Below are 25,382 nucleotides of genomic sequence, written 5' to 3'. Positions count from 1 at the left end.
CCCCCTGGGGGGGCATCTCACTCCCCATGGGTTGCTGGGCAGACTCTGGCCCTGGTAGGGAGGGGGAGCCAAGGCAAACTCAGAGCCTCTCCCTGAGCTGCCAGCAGACAAGGCCCCGGGAATCCAAGCAATCTCCTTGGGGGTTACACTTCTAATAGAAGAGGAAGAGGAAGAAAAAAGAATGAAAAATGGGAGAGGGGGCAGAAAGAGTGAAGGTTCTTTCTCTTGGCGGGGTCCAGGAGAGGGGGGCCCAAAACGTAAACTGAGCCCAGGGCCCCACGAACCAAATCCGCCACTGAGCCATGTGAAAAGACCCCAGGCAAGGCCTGGGAAACACGAGACCACCAGTATCCAGCCTTTAATGGGGAGTCAGCGGTGTCCACATCTCCTATCAACTCCTCTGCCGAGGGGTGAGTTTCAATTGCTCCTGGCCTCTTGCGGACAGCGGATTAAGGGAACTGACAGAGGCATAAGTAACCGGTTATGGTGATTAGCGTTAGTCTAGCGCCTGTGATCGGGGCGCCGGTGTGCTAGGCGCTGTACGTACACATCACGAGAGAGACCCTCCCTGCCCCAGAGAACATGCCGCCTAAGCAGACAAGCCAATCGAAGGGTGGGAGGGGAAGCAGGCACAGAGGGGGCTTGCACATTGGTACCCCCGGGTCCTGACTCACACCCACTGCTTTGTGTATTGCCTCTTTTCATATTGATTCCCCCCCCCCTGCCTCCTCCTGAGCCTTCTCTCCTGCCTGGGACACCCTGGCAGTGAAATCAGAGCTGGGGCCTGGCTTGCCCCTCTCCATCAGTGGTTAAAATAACTCCCTCCCAAGCACCAAAAGGATTTTTCGCCCTTCCCAGCCAGCTCTGTCCAGCTTGCTGCTCTGCGGCAGAGCCAGTGAAGGGTTAACCCCCCTTCCCTGACTCTCAAGGGCCTCCCACTCTGCAGCCTGGAGTATGAATAGCTCCGCTCTGTTCCCTTCCCGGCCACTTGCTCCTGGCTTTTCCGCTCCGGCCAGCAGCCCCCGTTCTTGGCAAGCAGTGCCTCAGTGTGGACCACAGCATGGAGGTCTTCCTGGCCGCCCGAGCCCTCGGGGAGGAATCCCTCCAGATGTGGGACCTCAACAAGCGCCTGGAAGCCTACTTGGCCCGGGTCAAGTTCCTGGAAGAGGAGAACGAGCTGCTGAGAGCGGAGATCCAGAGCGCCAAGGACAGCCCAGTGGAGAGCTCCTGGCGGGGCAAGTATGAGGAGGAGCTGAGCACCTTGAGGGCGACCTTGGACGACGCCTTCAGAGAGAAGCACGCGGCGGAGCTGGCCAGGGACAACCTGTCGGAGGAGATCGAGCACGTGAAGACCCGCTGCCAGAAGGAGCGGGCGGCCCAGGAAGAAGCCAAACGGCAGCTGGCCCTGAGCAAGAAGGAGCTGGAGGAGGAGAGACGGGCTCAGATCTGGCTGAGGGAGAAGGCCGCCCAGCTGGAGAAAGAAGTGGAGGTGCTGGTGGAAGTTCACGAGGAGGAGAAAGCCGGGCTGGAGCAGGAGCTGGCGAGCTTCTCCCAGAGCCTGGAGAGCTTCCGCGCCGTGCCGGTGGCTTTCCAGCCCGTGGAGGTGGAGGACTATTCCAAGAGGCTCTCGGAGATCTGGAGAGGAGCAGTGGAGACCTACAAGAGCGAGGTCTCCCAGCTGGAGAGCTCCTTCTGCCAGGCCAAGGAGAACCTCTGGAAGGCGGTGGAAGGCAACCGGCAGAACCAGCTGCAGTTGCAGCAACTGGAGAAGGAGCTGGCTGGGCTGAAAGCTCGGAAGGGGATGCTGGAAGAGAACCTCTCCAGGCAGTGGCAGGACCAGAGAGGGGAGGCTGAGAAGTTCCAGGTGGGTCAGGGGGGCAGGCGGGCAGGCGGGCGGTGGAGGAAGGGAGAGGAAACACAGTGGGGCTTGCAGAGCCATTCACTTCCGACAGGCAGCTTGGTGTGCCCAGGATCAGGTCCTGGCGCAGGAGCGCTCTGTAAAGCATTAGAATCAGGGAGACTGCGGGTCCCCTCCACACCCCATCGGGGGCTGGGACAGCTCTCCAGGGGTTAGATCCAGGGGGCGCGGGAGACAGGACTCCTGGGCTCTCCTGCAGGGAAAGGGAATGTTGTCTAGTGGTTAGAGCAGGAGTGGGGAACCTTTTTTGGATCGGGGGCCACTGACCCACAGAAAAATCAGTCGGGGGCCACACAAAAGGGAGAAGCAAAAAAGCTTCTACATTCCCTTTGCACAACAGAGCCTGGGGGCCAGGCTAGTAAATGTTGGGGGGGGGGGGCAGGCTCTGGGGTGGGGCCAAAATGAGGAGTTCGGTGTGTGGGAGGGAAGCGTTCTGTTCCATCCTGGGTCTGGGCGGGCGGGAGGGAGGGTGCAGGAGTGGAGGGGGATTGGGGAGTCTGGGAGAGTGGGAGGCTGCAGGAGCAAGCCGGGGGTGGGAGGGCAGGGCTGGAGGGAAGGTGCAGGAGCAGAGTGGGGTGCAGGGTCTAAGCAGGAGGTGGGACGCCAGGCAGGAGCACCAGTTCCCCAATGCTGGGGGGAGCCCTGAGCCTCAGGGGCCAGATGCAGGCAAGCTGGGGGCCGTATCCAGCCCCCAGGCTGTATGTTTCCCACCCCTGGGTTAGGGCCGGGGGGGATTGGGAGCCAGGACTCCTGGGTTCTACCCCCACCTCTCCATGCCTCAGCTGCAAAACCAGCCCTGGTGATCAGCACTTTGCACCAGCTTAGGGCAGGATGTGTGGGTCGGTGGCTAAGGGACAGGCCTGGAGGCCTAGACTGTGGGGTGCTGCACCTGGCCCTCTCTGCAAGTCCTGCCCCTTCTGTGCTTCTGCTTCTCCTTCCCTCACAGTGGGACTATGAAACTTAACTCCCTGGGGTCCAGTTCAGGTGCCCGGCCTGGGTCTGATGGAGCTGGGAACGGGACGCAGTCGGTGGAGCTCTGAAATCAAGAGCAAGCGATCAATTCAGCCAGGCATCAGGGCTTGCTTAGGGTGTGAACATGGGACTTGTTCAGCATGGGGAGGGGACTCCCAGCAAGTCCTGGAATCAGAGACAAGCCCCCTGCCCCGCCCCAGCTTTGCGGCTCTCCGTATCTGGGGCGAGGGAGACGTTTAACGGAACTGCGAACCCGACAGGGGCATTATGCAGCCTGCGTGAAAACCTTGGCTCACCCCCATCCACCGGGAGTGGGACCCTAAATGAGTCAGCATCACTGCGGAGCCTGTGCACCCCGCACTGCCTTGTTCACAGACGCCGCTGATCAGTCCCGTCCTTCTGTCCGTCCGCCCCTCGTCACTGCCCTGGGGGAGTGAAGCTCTCACACCCCGGAACAGACCTTGCTCCCCGTTATTGGGTTCACCCCTTTCGGAATGAGACAGAGGGTCCAGACCGGAGGGATCGGTTTTCCAGGCTTTCTGAAACGGGAGATGTGCCAAGCGCTTAGAGCTGCTGTCGAGAAAAAAAATTCCTCCCACCACGAAACCTCTGTGAAGCAAAGGAAGCTCCAGGAGGCAGGGAGAATCTCAGGTTTCTGGGGTATTGGAGCGGGAGCCAAAATCTGACTGGCTAGAGAGCAGGAATGAGGCTGTTGCATTGATCCCGGTATAACAACCAGTTTGGGGCTCTCCACTACAGAAAGGACGTGGACAAACTGGAGAGGGTCCAGCAGAAGGCAACAAAAATGATGAGGGGGCTGGAACACATGAGTGATGAGGAGAGGATGAGGGAACTGGGCTTATTTAGGCTGAGGAAGAGAAGAGGGAGGGGGAATTTGAGAGCAGCCTTCAGCTACCTGAAGGGGATTCCAGAAAGGATGGAGAGAGGCTGTTCTCAGTGGTGGCAGATGGCAGAACAAGGAGCAATGGTCTCAAGTTGCAGTGGGGGAGGTCTAGGTTGGATATTTTGAAAAACGAATTCCCTGCGGGGGGAGGGAGGGTGAAGCCCTGGTATGAGTTCCCTAGGGAGGGGGTGGAATCTCCATCCCTAGAGGTTTTAAAGTCTCAGAGGGGCTGATTTAGTTGGTATTGGTCCACGTTGGAGCAGGTGGTTGGACTTAAAGCCCTCCCGGGGTCGCTTCCAACCCTACTCGTCTATGAACTGGGATCCGAACTGGGCCTGACACATCAGGCTTTGGGGCAAGGTCACTAGCTGAATCTCTGGGGCCGTTTCCAAAATTCAACTCTTGGAGCAGATTTCTAGCCGCCTCAACGCTCTCAGGTGTGTTTGGCCTGCAAGGATTTCAGGCGGGTTCCTTTCCGGTTTGTAAGCCAAATGGTGGTTTCGAATTGACTTGTGTAACTCTGCAGGGATTCTACTGCCTTTCACAGAGCCAGGGCTAGACTGTGATCTCACATCCGTGTAAAGCGGGAGTAGCTATTCGGCGAGTGGGGTCGGATTCGCATCTCAGATACACTGGGGTAAATCCGGAGTAACCCCTGTGGACTTCCATGGAGTTTCTCCCGATTCACGCCACTGCAACCAAGAACTGGCTCAGCTCTTTGATCTCTTTGATCTCCTGCACCCCAGTGGAGAATGCTGCAAAATGAGACCTGTCAAAAGAGCCCAGTCCTCATTTAGAAAAGAGATTGAGTTGCCCATGGCCTCCATGTGCCCCCATCATCTCATAGTCCCAGTTGTCCCAACAGCTGTTTGGTTCAGGTAACTGAGGGCCAGGGAGCCAAATGGGACTAAGGAAGGGCAGAAATCTCAGCTGGCTTTGTCCCGTTGCCGCTGAACAGCTGCAAAAATAATTCAATGGGGCAGGGATGTCGCTGGGTTTTTATCAGCACGGAAAAGGGTCGAGGAATGCTGTGAAAGTTCAGGGCTAAATTTTACCAGGGCTGCTGATGTGAACAGCCAGGAATTCACCCCACCCCCTGCCGCCTTCAGCCTGGTTGTGTTAGAGGAATCAAAAGAGATCAGGGCTGGGAGGCGGTTTCATGCCTGAGGAATGGGGTTAGAACAGAGCAAAGGGGGAAGCTGGCTTGGGGGTGGGGTTATAGCCTTCATCCTGTTGGGTTTGTAGTAGCGGATTTCTACCCTCCTCACTCTCATCTCCCCAGGGGGATCTCTGGGGCCCCCAAAACATACCTGAACCCCTCCCCAGAGAAGTAATTCAGACCAACTTCCTCAGCCACTTAGCACAACAATCCAGTTCTTTCTCTTATCTTGTTCTGTCCTTTTTCATTCACACTCATCCTTCTCTTCTGGTTTTTTTACTTTTTCATTTTCACAATTTTCTTTCTTTCTTTCTTTCTTTCTTTCTTTCTTTCTTTCTTTCTTTCTTTCTTTCTTTCTTTCTTTCTTTCTTTCTTTCTTTCTTTCGCTATGTCTAGACTGCAGGCTTCTTTCGAAAGAGGCTCTTTCGAAAGCATCTTTCGAAAGAGCCTCTTTCGAAAGATCGCGTCTAGACTGCAGGCGGATCTTTCGAAAGAGAAATCCGCTTTTTCGAAAGAGAGCACCCAGCGAGTCTGGATGCTCTCTTTCGAAGACGGCCTCTTTACATTGAAGAACGCCTTCCTTCGAAAGAGGAACTTTCGAAGGAAGGCGTTCTTCCTCGTGAAACAAGGTTTACCGCCATCGAAAGAAAAGCCGCGTTCTTTCGAAATAATTTCGAAAGAACACGGCTTGAGTCTGGACGCAGGGGAAGTTTTTTCGGGAAAAGGCTACTTTTCCCGAAAAAACCCCTGAGTCTGGACACGGCCTTTCTTTCTTTCTTTCTTTCTTTCTTTCTTTCTTTCTTTCTTTCTTTCTTTCTTTCTTTCTTCACTTTCATCCTTCACACCTCTTCTTCCTGCCCCTAATCCATGGGTGAATTTATTTCAGGTGCTCCTAAATCTCCTGCAATAGTACTTTTCTTTCTAATGCTGAGCAGGAAACCAGAGGCTCTGTGTTTTGCCCCGACACCCATGGGCAAGCTGTCAGTCTCAGTGATACTGGATCCAGCAGCCTGGCCAGTTTAACTCTTGGGGCAGAACCTGATTAAACCAGGCAGTAAATCTCTTCTGTGCCCCATTGATTTGGGGAGGGAAAATTGCTCATAGTGCTGAGTTATGGTCCTCTCGTTCCCATCCCTCGGGAAGGGAGGCTGAGTGATGATTTCCTGTCTGGGCAAAAGGCTGGGAGAGGATGGGGAGAAATGTGAGAGGAGAACTTGGCTTTGGACCAGCCGCTCGCCTGCAAACTGCCTCCCAGGGCGCGCAGGAGGGCCTAGTCTAGTGCAAGCAAAGCGGCACATGGGAAGCAGCTGTGGGAGGCAGAGCAGGGGGGAACTGAGCTGGGGGCTCGCTGGAGATGTTTCAGGGCACAGGAGCTCCAGCAGCTGCAGGCAGAACCGTCCCATCCGTAGGACCGCTCAGGGCAGCCCAGACGCCAGCCCCCTGCTCCACTCTGCCACCCTCTCCCAGCCCACGGTGCTCGGTCAGATTCACCAACTGGAGGAAGCAGAGCACCCCGGGTCCCATGGGGAAGCGGAGCACGGAGAGCTGGGAGATGAGTGTGGGGTGGAGCAGGCTGCCTCCCAAACCATGGTGAGGGGGAAGGCGGTGGCCCCTGCTGCCACCCTGCGCCAGGCCCCTGGTAAAGCCCCTCGCTCGTGTTGCTCAGGGGAGGGGGCTTTGGGCAAGGATGCAAGGCAGGGCCGGGGCAGGGCTTGGAGAAGGGGTGGGGCAGAATGGAGCAGGAGCAGGGCGGGGCCTGCAGCAGTGGGGTTGCCCTGGGCCTAAATTACTGGAGGATTTGCCTCAGGCCCCGCCTCCTCCAGGGACGGCCCTGGCTGCAGGCACTGAGACTGAAAGGTCTGGCTACCACAGGCACCGAAACACCTACACCCAGCTCTGTCACTGGCTCGGTGCCTCAGTTTCCCCAGCTCTTGCCTCTGTCCACTGGAAGCTCTTTGGGGGCAGGGCTGCCTCTCACACTGTGTATATAACCTGGGGGTGGTCCAAACTTTGGAGTTGTTTATATTTTGCAGGGTTCATAATGGAAATGGCTTTTATTCCTCCCACTCCCATAACACATTTTTCCCAGAAGGTGCTTGGATTTGCCAGTGGAATACGGGCGGGGTGGGGGGGGGAGAGGCCGGGACTCCTGGCTTGTATTCCCAGCTCTGTCATTCACCAACCTGACCACAGGCAAGTCACTTTCTCGTTCTGTGCCTCAGTTTCTCCACCTGACAAATGGACAAAATTACACCAGCCTCCTTTGATGTCTGCCAGCGCAGCCTCCCCTGTGCTTGAGACCATAGACTGCACGGCTGCAAACTATCTTGGCAGTAGCTCTGCCTAGCTACACTCTGGGCTTCCTCTCTAAGGACAGCTGTGTCGATGGCTGTGACTCGCGGTAGGGCCTCGAGTTGGCAGGGAAAGGAAAGGCCTGGAAGGCTGAGTATGAAAACATCCAGGGAGAAGGGAGAGAACCCAGCCCCAGGTGGAAGGATGGTGCCGCGGTGGTGCCCTAGCTCCCTGGTTTCCATTCTCTGCTCTGCAAGGGTATGTCTACACTAGCCCCCTAGTTCGAACTCGGGAGGCTAATGTAGGCATTCGAAGTTGCAAATGAAGCCTGGGATTTAAATATCCCGGGCTTCATTTGCATCTTGCCGGGCGCCGCCATTTTTAAATCCCCCTTAGTCCGAACTCCATGCCTGCGACTACACACAGCACGGAGTAGGTAGTTCGAATTAGGATCTCTAATTCGAACTACCGTTACTCCTCATGGAACGAGGTGTACCAGTAGTTCGAATTAGAGATCCTAATTTGAACAACCTACTCCGTGCCATGTGTAGCCACGGGTACGGAGTTTGGACTAAGGGGGATTTAAAAATGGGGGCGCCCGGCAAGATGCAAATGAAGCCCGGGATATTTAAATCCCGGGCTTGATTTGCAACTTCGAATGCCTACATTAGCCTCCCTAGTTCGAACTAGGAGGCTAGTGTAGACATACCCCCACTGATTTCCCATGTGGCCTAGGGCAAGTCACTTAACCTAGATGGGTTGGTTGTTTGAAGGCACTTAGGTTCCTAGGGGGATGCGCAGATGCGTCTACGCAGAAATGCAGGGACAGTGCAAAGGCTTGGGCCTCGGGAGAGTCTGTGGGACACACAGGCCCAGTGATGCTCACTACTCGTATCAGGCCTGACAAACTCGCTACACCCACCACACACCCCGCGTTTACCCAGAAAGTGCTATTCAAGGTATCAAATGAAAGCTAGAGACACACTGGTCACTAATATCATTGCGAAATTATGTACTGATGCTGTCTGAGGAATTATGGCGACGTCCTGGCGTTATGCTGTGAAGTCTGTGGCCAAACACTGGATAAAAAAGGGCTTTTTTCCAGACAAGAGGGACATAAGAACATAAGAACGGCCGTACTGGGTCGGTACTGGGACGGTAGCTATAAGAACATAATGGCCAGACACAAGGTCCATCTTGCCCAGTATCCTGTCTTTGATGATAGCCACCCCAGATGCATCAGAGGGAATAAGTGTAACAAGGTGATTTGGAGTGATCTGTCCCTCTCGTCCAGTTGCAGCTTCTACTAGCTGGAGGCATAGGTCACCGGGAGTCTGGGGTTGCATCAACTCTAAATTAAACTTTGGGAAACCAACACAGAGGAAAATCTGTTTGCATGGAAGTCAACAGCAAAAGCCAGATTTCTCTGAGGGAAGAATGTGAAATTAGCATGGGAAGACTCTGGTCTTGTCTATACTGGCATGTTTTGTCGCCAAAACCTGCCTTTGGGTGAAAAACACTGAGAGTGTTTACACTGCAATGGCACTTTTGTTGGGAAAAACAACCAGTTTTGGCGACAAAAGAAATTCCAGACCCATGAGAGACTTTTGTCTTTTCCTTCCCTTCATTGTTGACAAAGAGCCAGTGAGGACTCTGCTTTTTGTTTTGTCAAGAGAACTGGCTTCCCCCAGTATCCCACAATGCCTGCCCTGATGGCTGCGCTCAGTGTTTTGTGATCTCTGCTGCCCTGCAGGCATGTGCCCCTCCCCTTTCAAAACTCCAGGAAGCATCTCACAGCTGAGTGAGCTGCTCCATGTGGGGAACAAATAAAAAGCAAATCATTGGCATGCTCCTGTTCTGCCCTGCTGGGAACACAGCAGCAGCAGACTGCTGCTGCAGGGGGAGGGGCTGGAGAGACGGCTATGCTGCTTTGATATTCCTCAGCAGGGAGAGCTCACAGAGATACGAGGGATCCCAAGAAGCGCAGGGATCAGCTCTGCTTCCCAGAGCACTGCACTGTGGGATGCCTTCCCACAATGCTTTGCTCTATCAGTCGACAGGGGTGCTAGCAATGTGGCCATGAAATGTCAACAATCAGAGGCAGAAAAACTGGTTTTCACTTTTGGTGATGTTTGCATGTCGACAGCACTTTTGGTGCCAAATCTTCCCAGGGTAGACAAATATAACCACAGCGGGGTTGTCTCACTTCTGGGTCCAAACTGTGAGTTTGGGGGAAAATAAGAGAAACAAAAAGGGATTTGTTATCCATTTCCTTGAGGAGCACTGTGGGCTGAGTCACGCATGAAAAATCTGTGACTTTTTTTTTTTTAGTCAAATCAGAAATCAAACTCTCACTAGAGCAGTTTCCTCTCCCTCAAAGCCCTTTTGCGAAGGAGTGGAGCTTCCTAAAGTTACGTTTATCCTCTTAGAAACGTGATACACTTGTATTTTATTGTCACCAGCTCTGTTTCCACGGCCCTTTCTCAGTAACACGTACAACAATCTTTGTTTTATCACAGAGATCTCATGCTGTAATATTAAGCCACAGGTGAGGTTGAATCGGTGTGCGCACTCTCTCTTTGGAGAAGGAGTTTGGTTAATTGCTGTGAGTGTCCAGTGATAGGGGCTCCAGAGGGATGCTTTTTCATGGGGTTCAGGAACTGGGGTGCACTGTTACCTGCAAGGCAAAGTGAGTCTGATACAGCCCTGCAAAGTTTGTCTGGGTAGCTAATCGATTGGGGTGACAGGGAATTATCACCCAAGTTTAGTACCTGCTAATGTCTCTCCGGGTTTGGGCACTTTGGCTACGTCTGCACTGCAGCACTATTTTGGGATACCAGCGGTGTCCCGAAATAGCTACTCCGCATCTTTTGAGTGCACCCATTATTTCGAACTATAACGGGCTCGCTAATCCAATGTCCCTGTAAACCTCATACCACGAGGAGTAAAGGACATTTCGGAATAGCGATTTATTTCAAAATAAGTGCTGGGCAGACTGCGCCAAATTTCAAAATAAGCTATTTCAGAATAATATTGAAATAAGATGTGCCATTTGCATAGTTCAAATCGCGGATCTTCTTTCAATCTACGGTGCAGTGTAGAGGCACCCTTCAAGAAACCAGCACACCTGGGTCCCATTTTAATGCTGCTGAGGGTCTTTGGTCAAGTCACGTTCCTGACCCGTGCCTCAGTTTCCCCCATCTGTAAAATGGGGATTGTGACACTGACCTCCTTTGTCAAGTGCTCAGAGATCTCTGGAGGAGACGCACCAGTTGGGAGCCAGGGATTAGTGTCTTTCTGCACCAAAGTTGCTTTCTAAACTTGTCTCTCTGCACTTCAATTTCCCAGCTATGAAATGAGATATTGCAAGACTCCAGTGTGGAGGGAAGAATTCATTCATGAGTGTAAATTGCTCTGATACTACACAGCCGGAGGCTGGGTAAATTACCTGAGATGGGAGAAGACTCCCCCACACTGGAGATCTAAGCTGGGGGAACCCCATTCTGACCTGGGGACGCTTGAGGAGAAGGCCTTTGTGTTTCTCCGGACTCTTTAGTCCTGTTTCCTCACGGTCTCCCATGAGTGTCGCCAGGCGCCAAGCCGCCCAGTGAGGCATGCACGGAGCCGAACTGACCTTTTGATCCTTTCACTCCCTGCCTTCTGATTTAGATGCTAATTAGCCCTGGGTGGCTACAAAAGACAGTTTCAACATTCCCCACCCCACAGATTCTTCTCCCAGGCCTGCGCCCCACGTCTGGGAGAATGCCGTAATGCACCTTATCAGCCTGAACCCCTCACCCGCCACAGCCCGTGGCTTTTGTAATAATAAATTATCCCTTGCACCTGGTGTCTGGAGATCACCAAGCACATTACACAAGGGGCATATGAGTAGAATTAGCCTCCCCTCGCATTGTACCGCTGGGGAAACTGAGGCACAGGGGAGTGGAGGGGCTTCGAGGAGGCCCCACTGCAAATCAACAGCAGAACAATCCCAGTTCTGTGACATCCCAGGTAGATGCCTTTATTTACTAGACTACACTGTTTTCTTGGGGGGGGGGGATCCCAGCCAGGAGTACCTGTAACCCTGAGGGTGTGCACAGAGATCGTCCAAAGGGGTACCTCTCATCTAGATCTGTCCTGGGGAATACTTTGGGGCAGGTCTCTGGGCCATGCTATCCAGCAGCCAGCTGATCACAGGGGTCCCTTCTGGCCTTGGCTTCTAGGACTGTGGGTGGGCTGGATGGGGTCCCTATAGCACCCCTGCAATCGGGAGGAAGGTGCCAATGGGACAGCTCTGCCCATTGTGCCTCCTCCTCCTATTGCCAGGTGGCCCTGGGCCGAAGATGGAGGGTGCCGAGTCCCGGCGCCATTGCTAAGTGCTTCCTCAGAGCACCCCAAGAAGTCTGGGGCAGCAGTGGGGGCGGTAGCCTAGCATCCAAGGAGAGCTGAGTGGAAGTCCTTGCTTTGCCACAGACTCCCTGTGTGACCTTGGGCATGTCCCTTCACCTCCCCCACACCTCTGTTCCCCTTTTCCCACTGGCGTCAGCCGCATAGCCCTGGCTCCCGCGGCAGGGAGGGGCGCTAAGGGCATTGCAGAGTGGGAGGCCCAGGCACTGCCGGAAGGGGAGCAGGGTGGGTTCCTTAGATCCCAAGTGAGCAGCTCTTTGGTAGTGGCTGCAAAGGGAGGCTTCGGTCTTTGGAGCTGGTGGGTGCTGCTGGGGTCACCTGCCCGCATCCTGACCCTGGCTGTCTCCTGCTTGTCATTCCCAGCTGGCCCTGGAGTCTCTGGAGCAGGAGAAAGAGGCCCTGAGAGTCCAGATTGCTCACGTCCTGGAGGAGAGACAGCAGCTCATGCACCTGAAGATGTCCCTCAGCCTGGAGGTGGCAACGTACAGGTGAGTCATTCCCTCCTCAGCCCCTGGCAGTGCCCTCCTCAGAGCCCGGGCTGACCACAACATCCCAGAGCATGGCACTAGGGGGCGCTGTACTGCAGAGACTCGTGCAGGCAGCTCTGTAGGGGGCTCTCTCCCCTCGGAGCCTGGGCTGACCACAATAACCCAGTGTGGCACTAGGGGGCGCTGTGCTGCAGGGAGCAGGGTGGGTGGCTCTGTAGGGGGCGCTCTCCCATTGGATCCCATGCTGACCACAACACCGCAGCGTGGCACTAGGGGGCACTGTGCTGCAGGGAGCATGGTGGGTGGCTCTGTAGGGGGCGCTCTCCCATTGGAGCCCCTGCTGACCACAACACCCCAGCATGGCATTAGGGGGCGCTGTGCTGCAGGAAGCAGGGTGAGTGGCTCTGTAGGGGGCGCTCTCCCATTGGATCCCATGCTGACCACAACACCGCAGCGTGGCACTAGGGGGCACTGTGCTGCAGGGAGCATGGTGGGTGGCTCTGTAGGGGGCGCTCTCCCATTGGAGCCCCTGCTGACCACAACACCCCAGCATGGCATTAGGGGGCGCTGTGCTGCAGGAAGCAGGGTGAGTGGCTCTGTAGGGGGCGCTCTCCCATTGGATCCCATGCTGACCACAACACCGCAGCGTGGCACTAGGGGGCACTGTGCTGCAGGGAGCATGGTGGGTGGCTCTGTAGGGGGCGCTCTCCCATTGGAGCCCCTGCTGACCACAACACCCCAGCATGGCACTAGAGGGCGCCGTGCTGCAGGGAGCAGAGTGGGTGGATTAATAGGGGGCGCCATCAAAGCCTGTGCTGACCCTCACCCACACACCCCCTCGCATCAGGCCCTGCCCCCGCTCCACCCCTTCCCCAAACCCTGCCTTGCTCCTCCTCCACTCTGCCTCCTTGCCCTTTTCCCCATAGGGCGGTTGGAGCTGCAGCCGCGGGCTCCCCAAAAATGCGGGCCTGGGGTGGCCCCCCAAACCGTCCTCAGCGTGCCCGTCTCCCAGCCCATCTCCCTGGTCTTCAGGGATCTCCCACTCTTGAAATCTTCACCTCCCTGGAGGATGCTTTGGCCCAGCCCGAGTGTGTGGGCTCAGGGTGGGGGGAGCTGGGTGAAGAGTGGAGCCAGCTCTTGGCAGAGAACGGATTTGGGGGCGGGTCAAAGCTGGTTTGCTTCCCACCAGCTTTCCTCTCGTTGCTGTGCAGTCGAAAGGCTCTGCCACCTGCTAACGAGTACACGGCTCGTTAACCTGGCCAGCGAGCTCTGATGGCTGAGACAGCTCAGCAAGGACGTGTGTGGCGCGGCACGTGTTTTTTGCTGCTCTCTGTCCCTTTCTGCAGCTGGCCAGGTGGTGTCAGGAATCAGATGGGTAAGGAAGTAGAGGATCACAGGCTCCTGTGATTAGCAGATTGCTCCCAGCTAGGTTTTTGTTCCTACTGGTGGTGCACATTCACGGTGCACATACCACAATTATTCCACACATGCATGGAAACGATTCGAGGGAACATTGGTGTCAACACTGATCAGAAGCTAACCCCAATAGCAATTCCTAGACCTTTTCATTTGTATAAAGTAACCTTATTTGACAGATGGGGACGTTAAGGCACAGGGAGGAAAAATGACTTGCCCCGATCACCTCGCAGAGCAGGAACTAGAATCTACATCTCCTGAGTCCCGACCCAGGGTTCTATCCACTAGGCCTCACTGCCTCCTCCTACTGCATATCCTGACATTGGAACAAGCCTATCCCCACAGGCCGTGGGGACATGGAAAGGTGGGGGAATGTCAAGGTAAACATTCCGCACCATCTATGATCATACTGAAAAAATGCTCCCGTGTCCTTAGATACTTTTGCCTTGTGGAAAGGAAACTCCCCCCGGGGATGAGAATGCGGCGTGAGCGGATACGGAGCCGCCCGACCTCACCGGAGCTCGGGTGTTTTGTTTTGTTTTGTTTGGAAAAGCCTCTTTTGCAAAGGGATTAATAAATAAATAAAACGTGGGATTTGGCGCCTTGGGGCTTTCTTGTCCATTTCTCTTCTCCCTCCCTCCCCAAAGGACAGTCCCTGGGAACCTGCTGCCCAGCTACATTCCCGCCCCCCCTTCCTATCCAGATGGCTCCCGGACAAAAGTCGAGTTGGGGGGAGGGATTAGCATGAGAATAGCATCTTCTGTGGAGAGGGGGGAGCCCCTCGGGACTCGGCATTATGTCATCGAGGGCCTGCGCCTCCGTCCCCCTGGAAGCCGAGCAGGGAAGTGTTGTGTGCAGGTCTGGGAGGGCGGGGGACGAACAGAGGGCAGGGGAGCGGGTGGTTGGAAGGAAGGGCTCTCCTTTGCAAAGGAAAAAGGGAGCAGCGAAGCGAATGCAGCATTACCCAGTGTGTCCCTCCAGAAAAGCTGCTGGGTTCAAGGTCCCTGTAAGAAGGTCCCTTCAGCTCCCAACCTGGCACGTTAAATCTGGGGGAGGGGAGCAGCAAAAGGGAATGCTCTAGCGAGCAGGAAGGATGGGCTAGTGGTGAGAGCCTTCGTGCTGGAGCCCGGGTGCAATGTCTGGCTCCGCGTGTGACCTTGCCCGAATCACGAAGCCACCGTGTGCCTCAGTTTCCTTGTGTGGTGCACTGCTCTTCCGCGCTGAGGGTTTTTTGAGTTCCTCCTTCTTCAGAAGCATCTAAGGCCAAGGCTAGGCTGGGAGGCCATAAGCAGACAGCCAATAGAACAGACAGCAGCAGGGAGAGGGCTGCCGACCCCTGCCTCAGTTTACTTTGTTCTCTTTGCAGCCCCTCCGCTCACTCAGTGGCCCTCTGTGGGCCTCAGTTTCTTCCCGGATAAAAGGGAGCAACACTGGAATGGAATGGTTCACCCCGCATCCCTTTGAATTTTAGTGGTGTCTGGGCAATTCTGTATTGGACACTCCCAGTCCCACCCCCATACCCGCCCGATGGTTTTTCCTCCTTAAGACAAGCTCCGTACTTATTTTTCTGGAAGGGCAGGAAGGTTCTACTGCTATTGACTGCTTCTGATTGCTGAATCCACACCAATGTTCCCTCTAATTTTTTTCCGTCTGTGTGCAGAATATATTTTGTTATATGCACCAATGCATGTGCAGGTGTGCACCATCCATAGAAACACCGACTGCCGGCAGTGGGGGCTCTGCTAATCAGCTGGGTGACACTGGAATCTCTCCTGGGTGGCCGCCCAAGTGCTCAGCTTAGGGGGAACCCTGCCCCACATCCCTGGGATGGCTGAAGAGTTGACAGCACCTCCTCGCCACCGCCCAAGTGTACAAAGGGGTGTGTAGAGTACAATGTATGCAAGCCAGGGATCACCCTCACAGTGTCTACATACAGCACCTGGCACAATGGGGCCCTGGTCTCTGGTGGGGCTTTGGGGAGCTGCTGGGCGCCATCTGTGTGAATAATACGGCATCTGATTGTTCCTTGCAGGACGCTCCTGGAAGCAGAGAGCAGCAGGCTGCAGATGCCTCCAGCAGAGTACAAACTGGCCAATGGCTTCAGAGGTAAGATGGAAAAAAGGCGTGTGTGACACGGAAGAGGGAGTTCTTTCGCAAGAAGAGGAAAGAGGAAAAAGCACAGGTGCCCTGGTAGCCATTCCACCCACCATAATCACAGCTGACATGTGAGACACTGTCCATGCAGTGTGGACACCACCTGTTGAAAAAGCAGATCGCTTTTTCAATGTGCTTTTGCCGTGTGGACGCTCTTTTTTGGAAGAAGTTTTTTTGGAAAATTTCTTCCGGAAAAGCTTCTTCTGAAAGAAGCCAACAGGCTAGACATAGCCTAGAGGGAAAATTGCAGAGTGAATTCTAAACACCCCGAAGAGGCATCATTCAGATCTTGAAAAGATCTTATGCCATTTTGTTTTCAGTTATTGTGAAGCAGGAAGCTGCCAGCATATTCCTGGAGGTGGATTAGCAGTGGCGGATATAGGGCAGGGCGAGTGGGGTGGCTGCCCTGGGCCCCGCAAAACTCTCATCCGCCCCTGTGGATTAGGATAGTCATCTTCCTTGTGTATAGAAAAATGACCGTAACTGCTTCCCCCAATAATGGTATTTTGCTTTGACTGCAACTGCACACCCCTGTTAAATGTCAATAGACTTGCAAGGGAGATAGAGTTTGGCTCTTCCTCCTCCCCTCCCATCATTAACAGCTTGAGTACCGTTCTAGTGCGCTGTCACACAGCTGCTGTGTTCCACCCCAGAGATGGCTGCAGTCCAATGTTGGGTGATTCCTGGAGGCACATAGGGCACAATGGATCCCGGTACCCTGTTTCCAGAGTCTTTTCCACCACTCAGTTAAGCTGAGACTTGAGCTGTGTGGCCCCACTGCTGGGGGAGGGCGTGTGAATTTCACCCACCGCTTAGAGGAAAGACGCTATATCAAAATTAGACCATTTCCCTCTGGCATAAGGCAGCTGCAGCTCTAGGTAAGAAAATCAGCGCTCTGCTCTGTGCTGATTAGGCCTCAATCAGAGTATTGTGTCCAGTTCTGGGCATCCCATTTCAGGAAAGATGTGGAGAAACTGGAGAAGGTCCAGAGAAAAGCAACAAAAATGATTAAAGGTCTAAAAACATGACCTGTGAGGGAAGACTGAAAGAATTGGCTTTGTTTAGTCTGGAGAAGAGAAGACTGAGAGGGGGACGTGAGAGCAGCTTTCAAGGGCCTAAAAGGGTCTGACAAGGAGGAGAGGAAAAAATTGTTCTCCTTGACCTTCGAGGACAGGACAAGAAGCAATGAGCTTAAATTGCAGCAAGGGAGATTCAGGTTGGACATTCGGAAAAACTTCCTGTCAGGGAGGTTAAGCACTGGGATAAATTACCTACGTAGGTTGTGGAATCTCTGGAGATATTTAAGAGTAGGCTGGATAGACATCTATCAGGGATGTCTAGATGGTGCTTGGTCCTTCCGTGAGGGCAGGGGACTGGACTTGATGACCTCTCGAGGTCCCTTCCAGTTCTAGTGTTCTATGACTCTGTATGGAGTCATGCATTTGACTGAAGCATCTTTCCAGGACGAGAGCCAGTCTTAGCCAGGAAACATTCAGGGATGGCAGATACACCACTTCTTTGATAGTCTGTCGCGACAGTTAATCACCCTCATTTTTGGGGGCTTATCATTGGAATTGGTCTGACTTCAGCCTCCAGATCTCAGTTCCTGGTCTGCTTTTCTTTGCTAGATCTTTAGCCCTTGCGTAGCTGGTGTTTTCTCCTGGGTGATATCCTTCTGGATACTCATGAGGCTTGTTTTCCTCTGTACTCTTCACAGATGCCAAGCTGGAAGTGAGTACCAGCAAACTCCAAGCCATGACGCCGGAGAGCAGGAGACTGGTTTCCTGGGACCACAGACTCAGCCCCACCACCTTCCAGAAGGGAGAGAGCAAGGCACCGCTATCAAGAAACCCAAACGATTCCCCCCAGCTACGAGCTGCCGCCGGGCTGACCAAGAACGACGGCCCTGCTGCTAAAGAGTTCCAGAAAATAAACTCCGTCCTTCAGTCCCCGCTCCTGAAAAGCTCCCATGCTGTGAGGGATACCACGGCCCCTGGCAACTCAATCCCCAACCTGCAGGACTCATCTCACCCTGAAGAGGCAATCACAGCTGCTGAAGTAAAGAGAGTGGCCAACTCTTTCTCCCAGGAGCCATTGGAGAGGCTGGACTCCATGAGCTCCGCGGTGACGGAGCCACAGCCGCTGGGAGGGTCCGATTCAGACACGGAAGGCAGGAGCCCGGGAGCAGAAGGTGGGAATCCAGCTGCGAGCCAGGTGGGAATAGCAGAGATTGATCAGGAAGATGAATGTCAGGAGAAAGCTGGGAAAGAGGTTGAGAAAGATCCCAGCGAAGAACCACCTGGCAAGCTGGCTCCCAAGAATTCACTTTGTCCTGGCCAGTTGGTCAATGAAGCCTTGGAGGATGCACTGAAGGAAGTAATAGATCGCTCCGACTCCAGCTCTCCTGAAGCAGCTAGGGCCCCGAATGACGTGCATTCTTATGACATGAGTCGCCTGGAAGAGGCTTCCGGGCTAGCTGCTTCTCCTGGCACGGTGGGATTGGAAGAAGGACAGGCGACTGAGCATGTCAGCCAGATAGAAGCCAGTCATCCAGCAGAGCAGCTCGAGGTAGCCAAGGGCTCTGCGCCCACAGGTGAAATGGAAGGTGGCCTAGAGGACAATTTTGAAGAGGCGACCAGTGAAGGAGACCTGCAGAAGTTCCCGGCTGTGAAAAGCTCCTCTCAGCAGGACGGAGACGGGTCTCAGTCAAGTCCTTCCATCATGCAGAGTGAAGCAAGGATCCCTGACAATCTAGCCACCAAGGGAAGGCCTGAAATAGAGACCCAGGAAGAAGTCAGCTTTTGGGAGCAGCATGAGAGTGAAAAAGAGGAGACATCAAGATCACAGAGCACAGAGATGCATGGGGAGCCAGCCGCGGTTTGCAACGGCACGGAGCCGGGAAGCCCATTAAACGAAGGCGAGCTGGTGTTATCGGGGGCAGAGGGAAAGAGCGGGGAGGCTGGCATCTGTGGCCCTGGCAACCTCGCTGTTGCAGAAGGGAATTTGGAAGAGCCTGACCGAGGAGAAGAAGACCTGGAGGGGGGGAGCCTAGCCGTGTGGCATCCGTCAGAAGACGAGGAAAGGCGAGAACTCTGGAACCTTTCTGGAGAGACGGAAGAATGCAACTTCCAAGCAGAGAGGCAGGGAAGTGAGTTTCTGCACACGGAAATACAAGTGACTCAAGCTTTTCCCATGGAAAGTCAACCGACTTTGGTCGTGGAAAGCCACCAAGAACAACATCGTGGTGGAGCTGAGCAGGACAAGTTTGAGGAGGAGGAAATGTTGCTTCCCGAGGCTGAGGCAGCAGTAGGAGAGGAGGAGGGGAAAGATCGGAGCCTCAAAGAGGCCATCCTTGGGGATGAGATGATGTCAAAGGCTGAAGAAAACATCCTAGTGGATGAGACCATGGACAGAAGAGAGGACAGTGAAGGACACAAAGGAAAGCTGGACGTGGAAACTATGGGATACGAGGATCTCAGCGCAGATGAGAACACCCTGAGAGATGAGAACTTAAAGCAGGAGAAGGATACCTTGGAGGACGAGGATGGGGATCTGGAAGAGAATGGCTTTGAGCAAGACATTATGCTGATGGATGAGGATCTGGAGAATGGTCAGAGACCGGAGTCCCTGGGCAAAGAGGAAAGAGTAGAAGAGGAGGACTATCAAAGCCAACTGCCGAAGGCACAGGAAGGGGAGGGTCCGGAAGATGGGGTGGGACATCCAGAGATGGAGGAAACAGCTGACATCGCTCTGCAAGAGCCAGCATGGACGGACACTTTAATGACCAGCACTGGAGAAACAGAAAGTGAAGGGGAGCAGATAAAGGGCAGTTTGGGTACAGAGATGGAAGAAACAATGGAAGATGATGATGCCGGTCACTTTATAGGCAGTGCGCATCCGATGCTAGACAGCAAAGCAGAGCAGGAGACCAGTCCTGGCACGGAGCTGATGGAAGAAGACCAGGACAGCAGTGAAATAGAGCCAGAGGACATCCAGAGCCAATCTACTTTGCAGCTTGGAGACTCCCCGGGCCATGAAACCAATGATGAGCAGACCAAGGTGCTGGAGGAGGCTTGGGAGATGAAGGTAAAGGTAGATGATGGGGGGGTTGTGGAGGGAGAACTCCGTGAAGAACCTGAAAGGCCAGAGAACATAAACGTGGCTTCCAAGGCACCAGACGGCTCTTCGGAATCTGAGGACTCCCTGGAAGATGTCTCCCCTAATGCCTCCCAGACAGCAGAAGGGATGGAGGAGGAATTGGAAAGTGGCAAGAGGATTATGTTGGAGGAAACGCTGCCAGACAGCACACCCCTGCGCTTCTATGAAAAGGAGATGCTGGACGAAGCCACGGCCAATCAACAGCCTCCAGTAAGTGATGCTGGTGGAGATGCATCGCCAGCCCCCGAAAGCCCTGAGGTTCCTCCAGAGGATGAAGGACAGTTAGAGGGCAGGGCCACACCCACAAGCTCCCAAGAGGAGGAAAGCCACGAGGAGGATGCATCTGACACGGCGTTGGCAGGCACACCAGAGAGGGCAGCGGTAGAAGGTTATTTCATGGTTTCGGCACCCGCCCAAAAGACACCCCGTTTGGAGGAAGCCGAGGTTCTGGAGGACTTTGAAGAAAGCGATGTCGGAACCTCGAATCTGCCCGGAGCAGATCCAAAAATGCACCCGGCGCTGTCTGAAAGGCCGAGGGAGGAACGGCTCTTCGCTGCTCAATCGGAGGAGGAGGCCGAAGGGACCTTCGAACAGGAGCGCGACACCGGCAAAGAAAGCGAGGGGAGAGGGTTTCCTCAAGAGGAGAGTGAGCCCCGCAGCTCAGATTTCACCTGGGAGCCGGAAAAGGACGGTGATTTCCCAACAGAAGAAAACGGCTGCCGTAGCATTTCAGGTGGTGCTCAAACAGAGAGCGACGGTATGCTGGATGCTATCGAGTCAGGTGACCTGGAACCTGAAGAGGCTCAGAAGGTTTCTCCGTTGAGCAGCACGGCTGACCTAGGAGACGCTGGTTTGGAAGGGCAGCTGCCTCTTAGCCCGAAAGGAAGCCCAAATTCCAGCAGCCCTCTTTCCTCCGAGGATGAGGAGTCCCCCAACGTCACCCAATCTCATCCAGCTTCTGATCCAGAACTCAGCGAAGGAGTTGACCCCGGACAGCCAAAGGATGCTCCAGAGGTGAATCAAAGCGGCATGGACCACGCCGTGGAGGTGGTAGCAAAGATTCCGGCAGAGGTCATGAAAGACTCAGACATTCTGGAGATTGTAGAGCAAGCTCTGGAATTTAACCAAGAGCTGATGTTGGGTGTGAGGCTTTCAGAGCTGCATGCTGAAGGGGAACAGCCGACTCCAGGTGGGGGTGAAGCGTCCAACCAGACTCAGGAGGTTGGGAGAGGCGGCGGCGACTCCTCTCCTGCGTTATCCGAGACGAGTGAGACTGAGGCTTTGCAGGAGACTCTTGTGACCTCCTCACCGCATGCCAAGGACCTGACAATATCCAGCCACATTTGGACGGAGAGCAACACCAACGGGGAACTGAATGGGCTGCATGAAGAGCAGCTATTGAATGGGCTCGCCGACCTGCAGCTAGTAGCCGATCAGAACGACTGTGCAAAATCCAGAGAGCATGAGATGAGCTCTTCAGGGGAGGAATTCTTTGGGAAGGTCCCCTTCATCCAGGAATTCCATGAAGAGGAACCCCTCTCCGAAACTCTGCGAAGCCAGAGCCCATTGCAAACGCCAGACTATGAAGAAGGCCACAGACCTGGAGAAGAACACTCCAAGAAAGGTCAGGTCTCCAGTGAAACCGACAACAGCAAATTCGCTGACATAATGCAGAGCACTTGCATGCAAAGACAGGACCTTGAGGGTCAAACCATCTCTGTCTTATCCCCTTTCGGAGATGATGCCTTTCACCTGGGACCCAGCCAGCATCTGAAATTCCAGCTCAAAGATGAACAAGAATCCTGGTCTTCAGAAGAAGACTGAAGGGATATGGAAGACACTCTAACCACAGACACATTACAGCTGTTACTTCTGCTCAAATGAAACCATATAATTGTAGGGCAGATGAGGGATCTTCACCCCTGTTCTCCTCTAATAGCTGGCCCTCTTCTAAACGTATGGTAGGCAATTTTCTGTTGACAATCAGAAGCAGCATGTAGGAAGTTTACCCTCCTAACACCATTTTTTAAATGATTTTTAACACGCTTATTTGGATTTTCTTTTTAAACACTTGAGAATTAAACCCCAGTGTCCTGTAGAATGTAGCAAAAGAGACTCCAAGACTTAGGGTTCAGTTGTGTCCCGGTGGGGTACAAAGTTCATGGAAAGTAACTGGGAAAATTCAGCCTTTTAAGAGCAATTTAGGATCGGGAGGAATGCTCCAGCCAGGGGAGGGGGTTCTAATTATTTTTTTCATACAACAAATTTCACATTGGACCTGGCTTTCAATTATACTACAGCCCCTTTCTAGCACTCCGTAAGGATACTTCACATGCATGGAAAGTCCCCATTACACAAGCAAGTCTTAGGAGCATTTTTCATCCTCTGTGGCTTTTTAACTTCAGTCGTCGGGTTTGTTTGTCTGCTTTGCGTACCGAGGTGTTTCATTTACATTGTGTGGCTTTCTGAGACCTTCAATGCCTTTTCTTTCCATCTAAACGGCGACGGGCTGGTAGCTTGTGAATGGGGAAGATGACCTCGATCCACGGTGAAATATATGCTCACCGCACTTTCAGTGTTTACTGAGTTTTCGCCCGCCACGTCTGGCTGACACCTCTTTAGGACAGCTCTCCTCATAGAGCAAGGAAGGTCTCCTCTGAGCGGGGGACGTCTTCTCTACTTCCAGCTTCAGACGTGAAATGCACCAGCCCGAGAGAAATCACCATGCAGAGTAAAATAGGGCTTTTTCCCACAGGGTCCTTTTTTCCCCTTGAAACAGACGATGCCAAAAAGAGTGTTCCCAGCAGTTGTAGTTGGGTAGTGGCCAAGACAACAATGCAGACTACAGCCGAGACAACCACTTGTGTCTTTGCCACTAGTTTGAGGGAGGGAGGGAGGAGGTCAGGAACTCAGCTGAGCTTGAAGGCAAACTCTTTCTAGGGCTTGTGCCTCCTGGTTCATAACGCCTTGCTAGATCTATAGAGCTGAACCCCTTATCGGCAGCGATCAGCTATGCCCTGTCTGCCTTGCGGGGGGAGGGGACACATTGCGTGCTGGTGAGGTCTGCACATTGACACACAGGGTTGGGTCCTCGGTCGCATATCCCACACCTTTGAAGTCGATGGACCACATCGCCAGTGGGTGGATAGCACCATAAGAACATAAGAACGGCCAAGCTGAGTCAGACCAAAGGTCCATCTAGGCCAGTGCCCTGTCTTCCAACAGTGGCTGATGGCAGGTGCCCCAAAGGGAATGAACAAAACAGGGAACCATCAATTGATCCATTCCCTGTCACCCAGCTTCTGACAAACAAAGGCTAGGGACACCATTCCTGCCCATCCTAGCTAACAGCCATGGCCCTATCCTCCATGAATTTATTTAGCTCTTTTTTGAACCCTGCTAAAGTCCTGGCCTCCACAACATCCTTTGGCAGGGAGTTCCACAGGTTGATGTGGGCCATTGCTCCATCAGAGCAAGCCAGAGGTTCAAAATGGTTCATTACCTCCCCTCCGGTTGATCTAACAAAGACCCTGGAAGAAACCACCTCCTAACATCCTTCCATCCCACCAATTATGAACGGATGGTGGCCACTCTGATTCTTCACCCACGAAGGGAAATATTCTTGTGGACTTTGTCTAACTCCTTCACTGCTATTCCTGATCCAAGAATGAGATCTTTTTTCTTCCTCTTCCCCGTGCGGAGCAATTAGTGAGCGTGCAGGGCTGTTGTCAGTTCTGGAAGGTGTGTGAAGATGACACAGTGTAACCCAAAGATGAACAGACTCCTGTCTGGGCGTCCGCATGCATTCTGGTTGCTTTGAATCCTGACAAACAGCTTTGAAGCGGATGTGTCAACCTGCCTCTCCCACTGAACTTTCTGCTCGGCTGCCGTGTCTTCTAAGCTCGTGAAGCCGTCTGGGATGTGCCGGATGAGTTGCACAATGTATTCTGTGCCTCGTCTGTAATTTAATAAAGCAATTGTCTTCCCACCTCAATGATTCAGTGTCTTGCCTTCTCATTGGCCACCAGTCCCGTGTCATTTCAGAGCAATATCCAAAGCTGCTTAGCTCATCCAGACACGGCACAAATATTTGTTCCGGAGGACAGAGGCTGAGCCTTAACTGCGCACATTTGAAGCGTGGCTGGATTGGTGACTTCTCTGGAGCAGGGTTTGGGTTTTTTTATTCAGTGTTTATACAGCACCTAGTGCCCCGAGGTCTTGGCTAGAATTCCCTGTAAGCAGAGTGCTTGGGCAGCCCTCCAGGAAAGATTCCAATGCCACCCAGCTGATGAGCAGAGCACCCACAGCATGTGTTTATCCAGGTGGTGCACATCTGCACATGCCTTGGTGCACATAACAAAATGTATTCCACACCTAGATGGAAAAAATTAGAAGACCACTGGTCCTACCCCATGACTGGGCACTGGTACCATACAAATAGGCTGTGTCTACATTGGCACCCTTTTCCGGAAAAAGGATGCTAATGAGACACTTCGGAATTGCAGATGCCGCGTGGGATTTAAATATCCCCTGCAGCATTTGCATGAACATGGCTGCCGCTTTTTTCCGGCTCGGGGTTTTGCCAGAGAAAAGCGCCAGTCTAGACGGGATCTTGCGGAAAATAAATGCTTTTCCAGAAGATCCCTTATTCCTACTTGAAAGGGACCTTGAAAGTAGGAATAAGGGATCTTCCGGAAAAGGGTTTATTTTCTGCAAGATCCCGTCTAGACTGGCGCTTTTCTCTGGCAAAACCCCGAGCTGGAAAAAAGCGGCAGCCATGTTCATGCAAATGCCGCGGGGGATATTTAAATCCCACGCGGCATCTGCAATTCCGAAGTGTCTCATTAGCATCCTTTTTCCGGAAAAGGGTGCCAACCATAATGATTCGCAGTTAGCTAAAGTTGAGTTACATGGCAATCAATTCATTGAGCTAAAAGAGCAGCGAAAACTCTAGCCTAGACAAACCCTCAGTAAAACTGCTGCTGGCGAAGTGGAGTGAAAGTCACAAACGAGTCTGCGGCATCGTCACCAGCCCAGCAAGAGGAAAAGCTGTTCTGTGTGGGCAGGGAGGAAAAGAAACTGGGATTCCCATCTCTGTACTAAGAGGCCTGGGAAAAGCACCGCAGAGTTTGAATGGAGTGTGACTAACATCTGGGGTGAAGTCATCTCGCTCTTTTGATCTGCAAGAGACAGCTCCTGAGAGTCTTAGTAATCCTTCCGCCACATCCCCTCTCGCAGCAGCCACTGTTCAGCCGCCTCCACAGTCCTGAGACATTTACTGTGTTGAGGAAGCAGAGGCAACGGGGTGGGTTTTGACATCCCTGCACAATCGTAGAATGCTAGAGCTGGAAGGGACCTCGAGAGGTCAAGTCCAGTCTCTTCCCGCATGGTAGGACCAAGCACTGTCTAGACCAGTTTCTCAACTAGTGGTAGGCGTACCCCTTAGGGGTACGCAAGAGAAGTCGGGGGGGGGGTACCTCAACACAAGTGAAATTTGGCAAAAAATGTCCGGGA

At 53.5% G+C, this 25,382-nt stretch overlaps 1 protein-coding gene across 1 annotated transcript; it reads left to right on the top strand.

Moving 5' to 3' along the window:
- Positions 1 to 970: 970 nt before the first annotated feature.
- On the top strand, positions 971 to 23,862 carry NES (nestin). The gene is made up of 4 exons (XM_075908384.2): positions 971 to 1,864; positions 12,016 to 12,140; positions 15,589 to 15,662; positions 17,428 to 23,862. The coding sequence occupies exons 1-4, from the start codon at positions 1,061 to 1,063 to the stop codon at positions 21,690 to 21,692; spliced, it is 5,268 nt and encodes a 1,755-aa protein (XP_075764499.2). The 5' UTR covers positions 971 to 1,060; the 3' UTR covers positions 21,693 to 23,862.
- The last annotated feature ends 1,520 nt before the right edge of the window (positions 23,863 to 25,382 follow it).

The sequence above is a fragment of the Pelodiscus sinensis genome, chromosome 22, assembly GCF_052426305.1.
Source record: "Pelodiscus sinensis isolate ZL-2025 chromosome 22, ASM5242630v1, whole genome shotgun sequence".
NCBI classification, from domain to species: domain Eukaryota; kingdom Metazoa; phylum Chordata; order Testudines; family Trionychidae; genus Pelodiscus; species Pelodiscus sinensis.
This window is presented reverse-complemented; position numbering and strand designations above follow the sequence as displayed.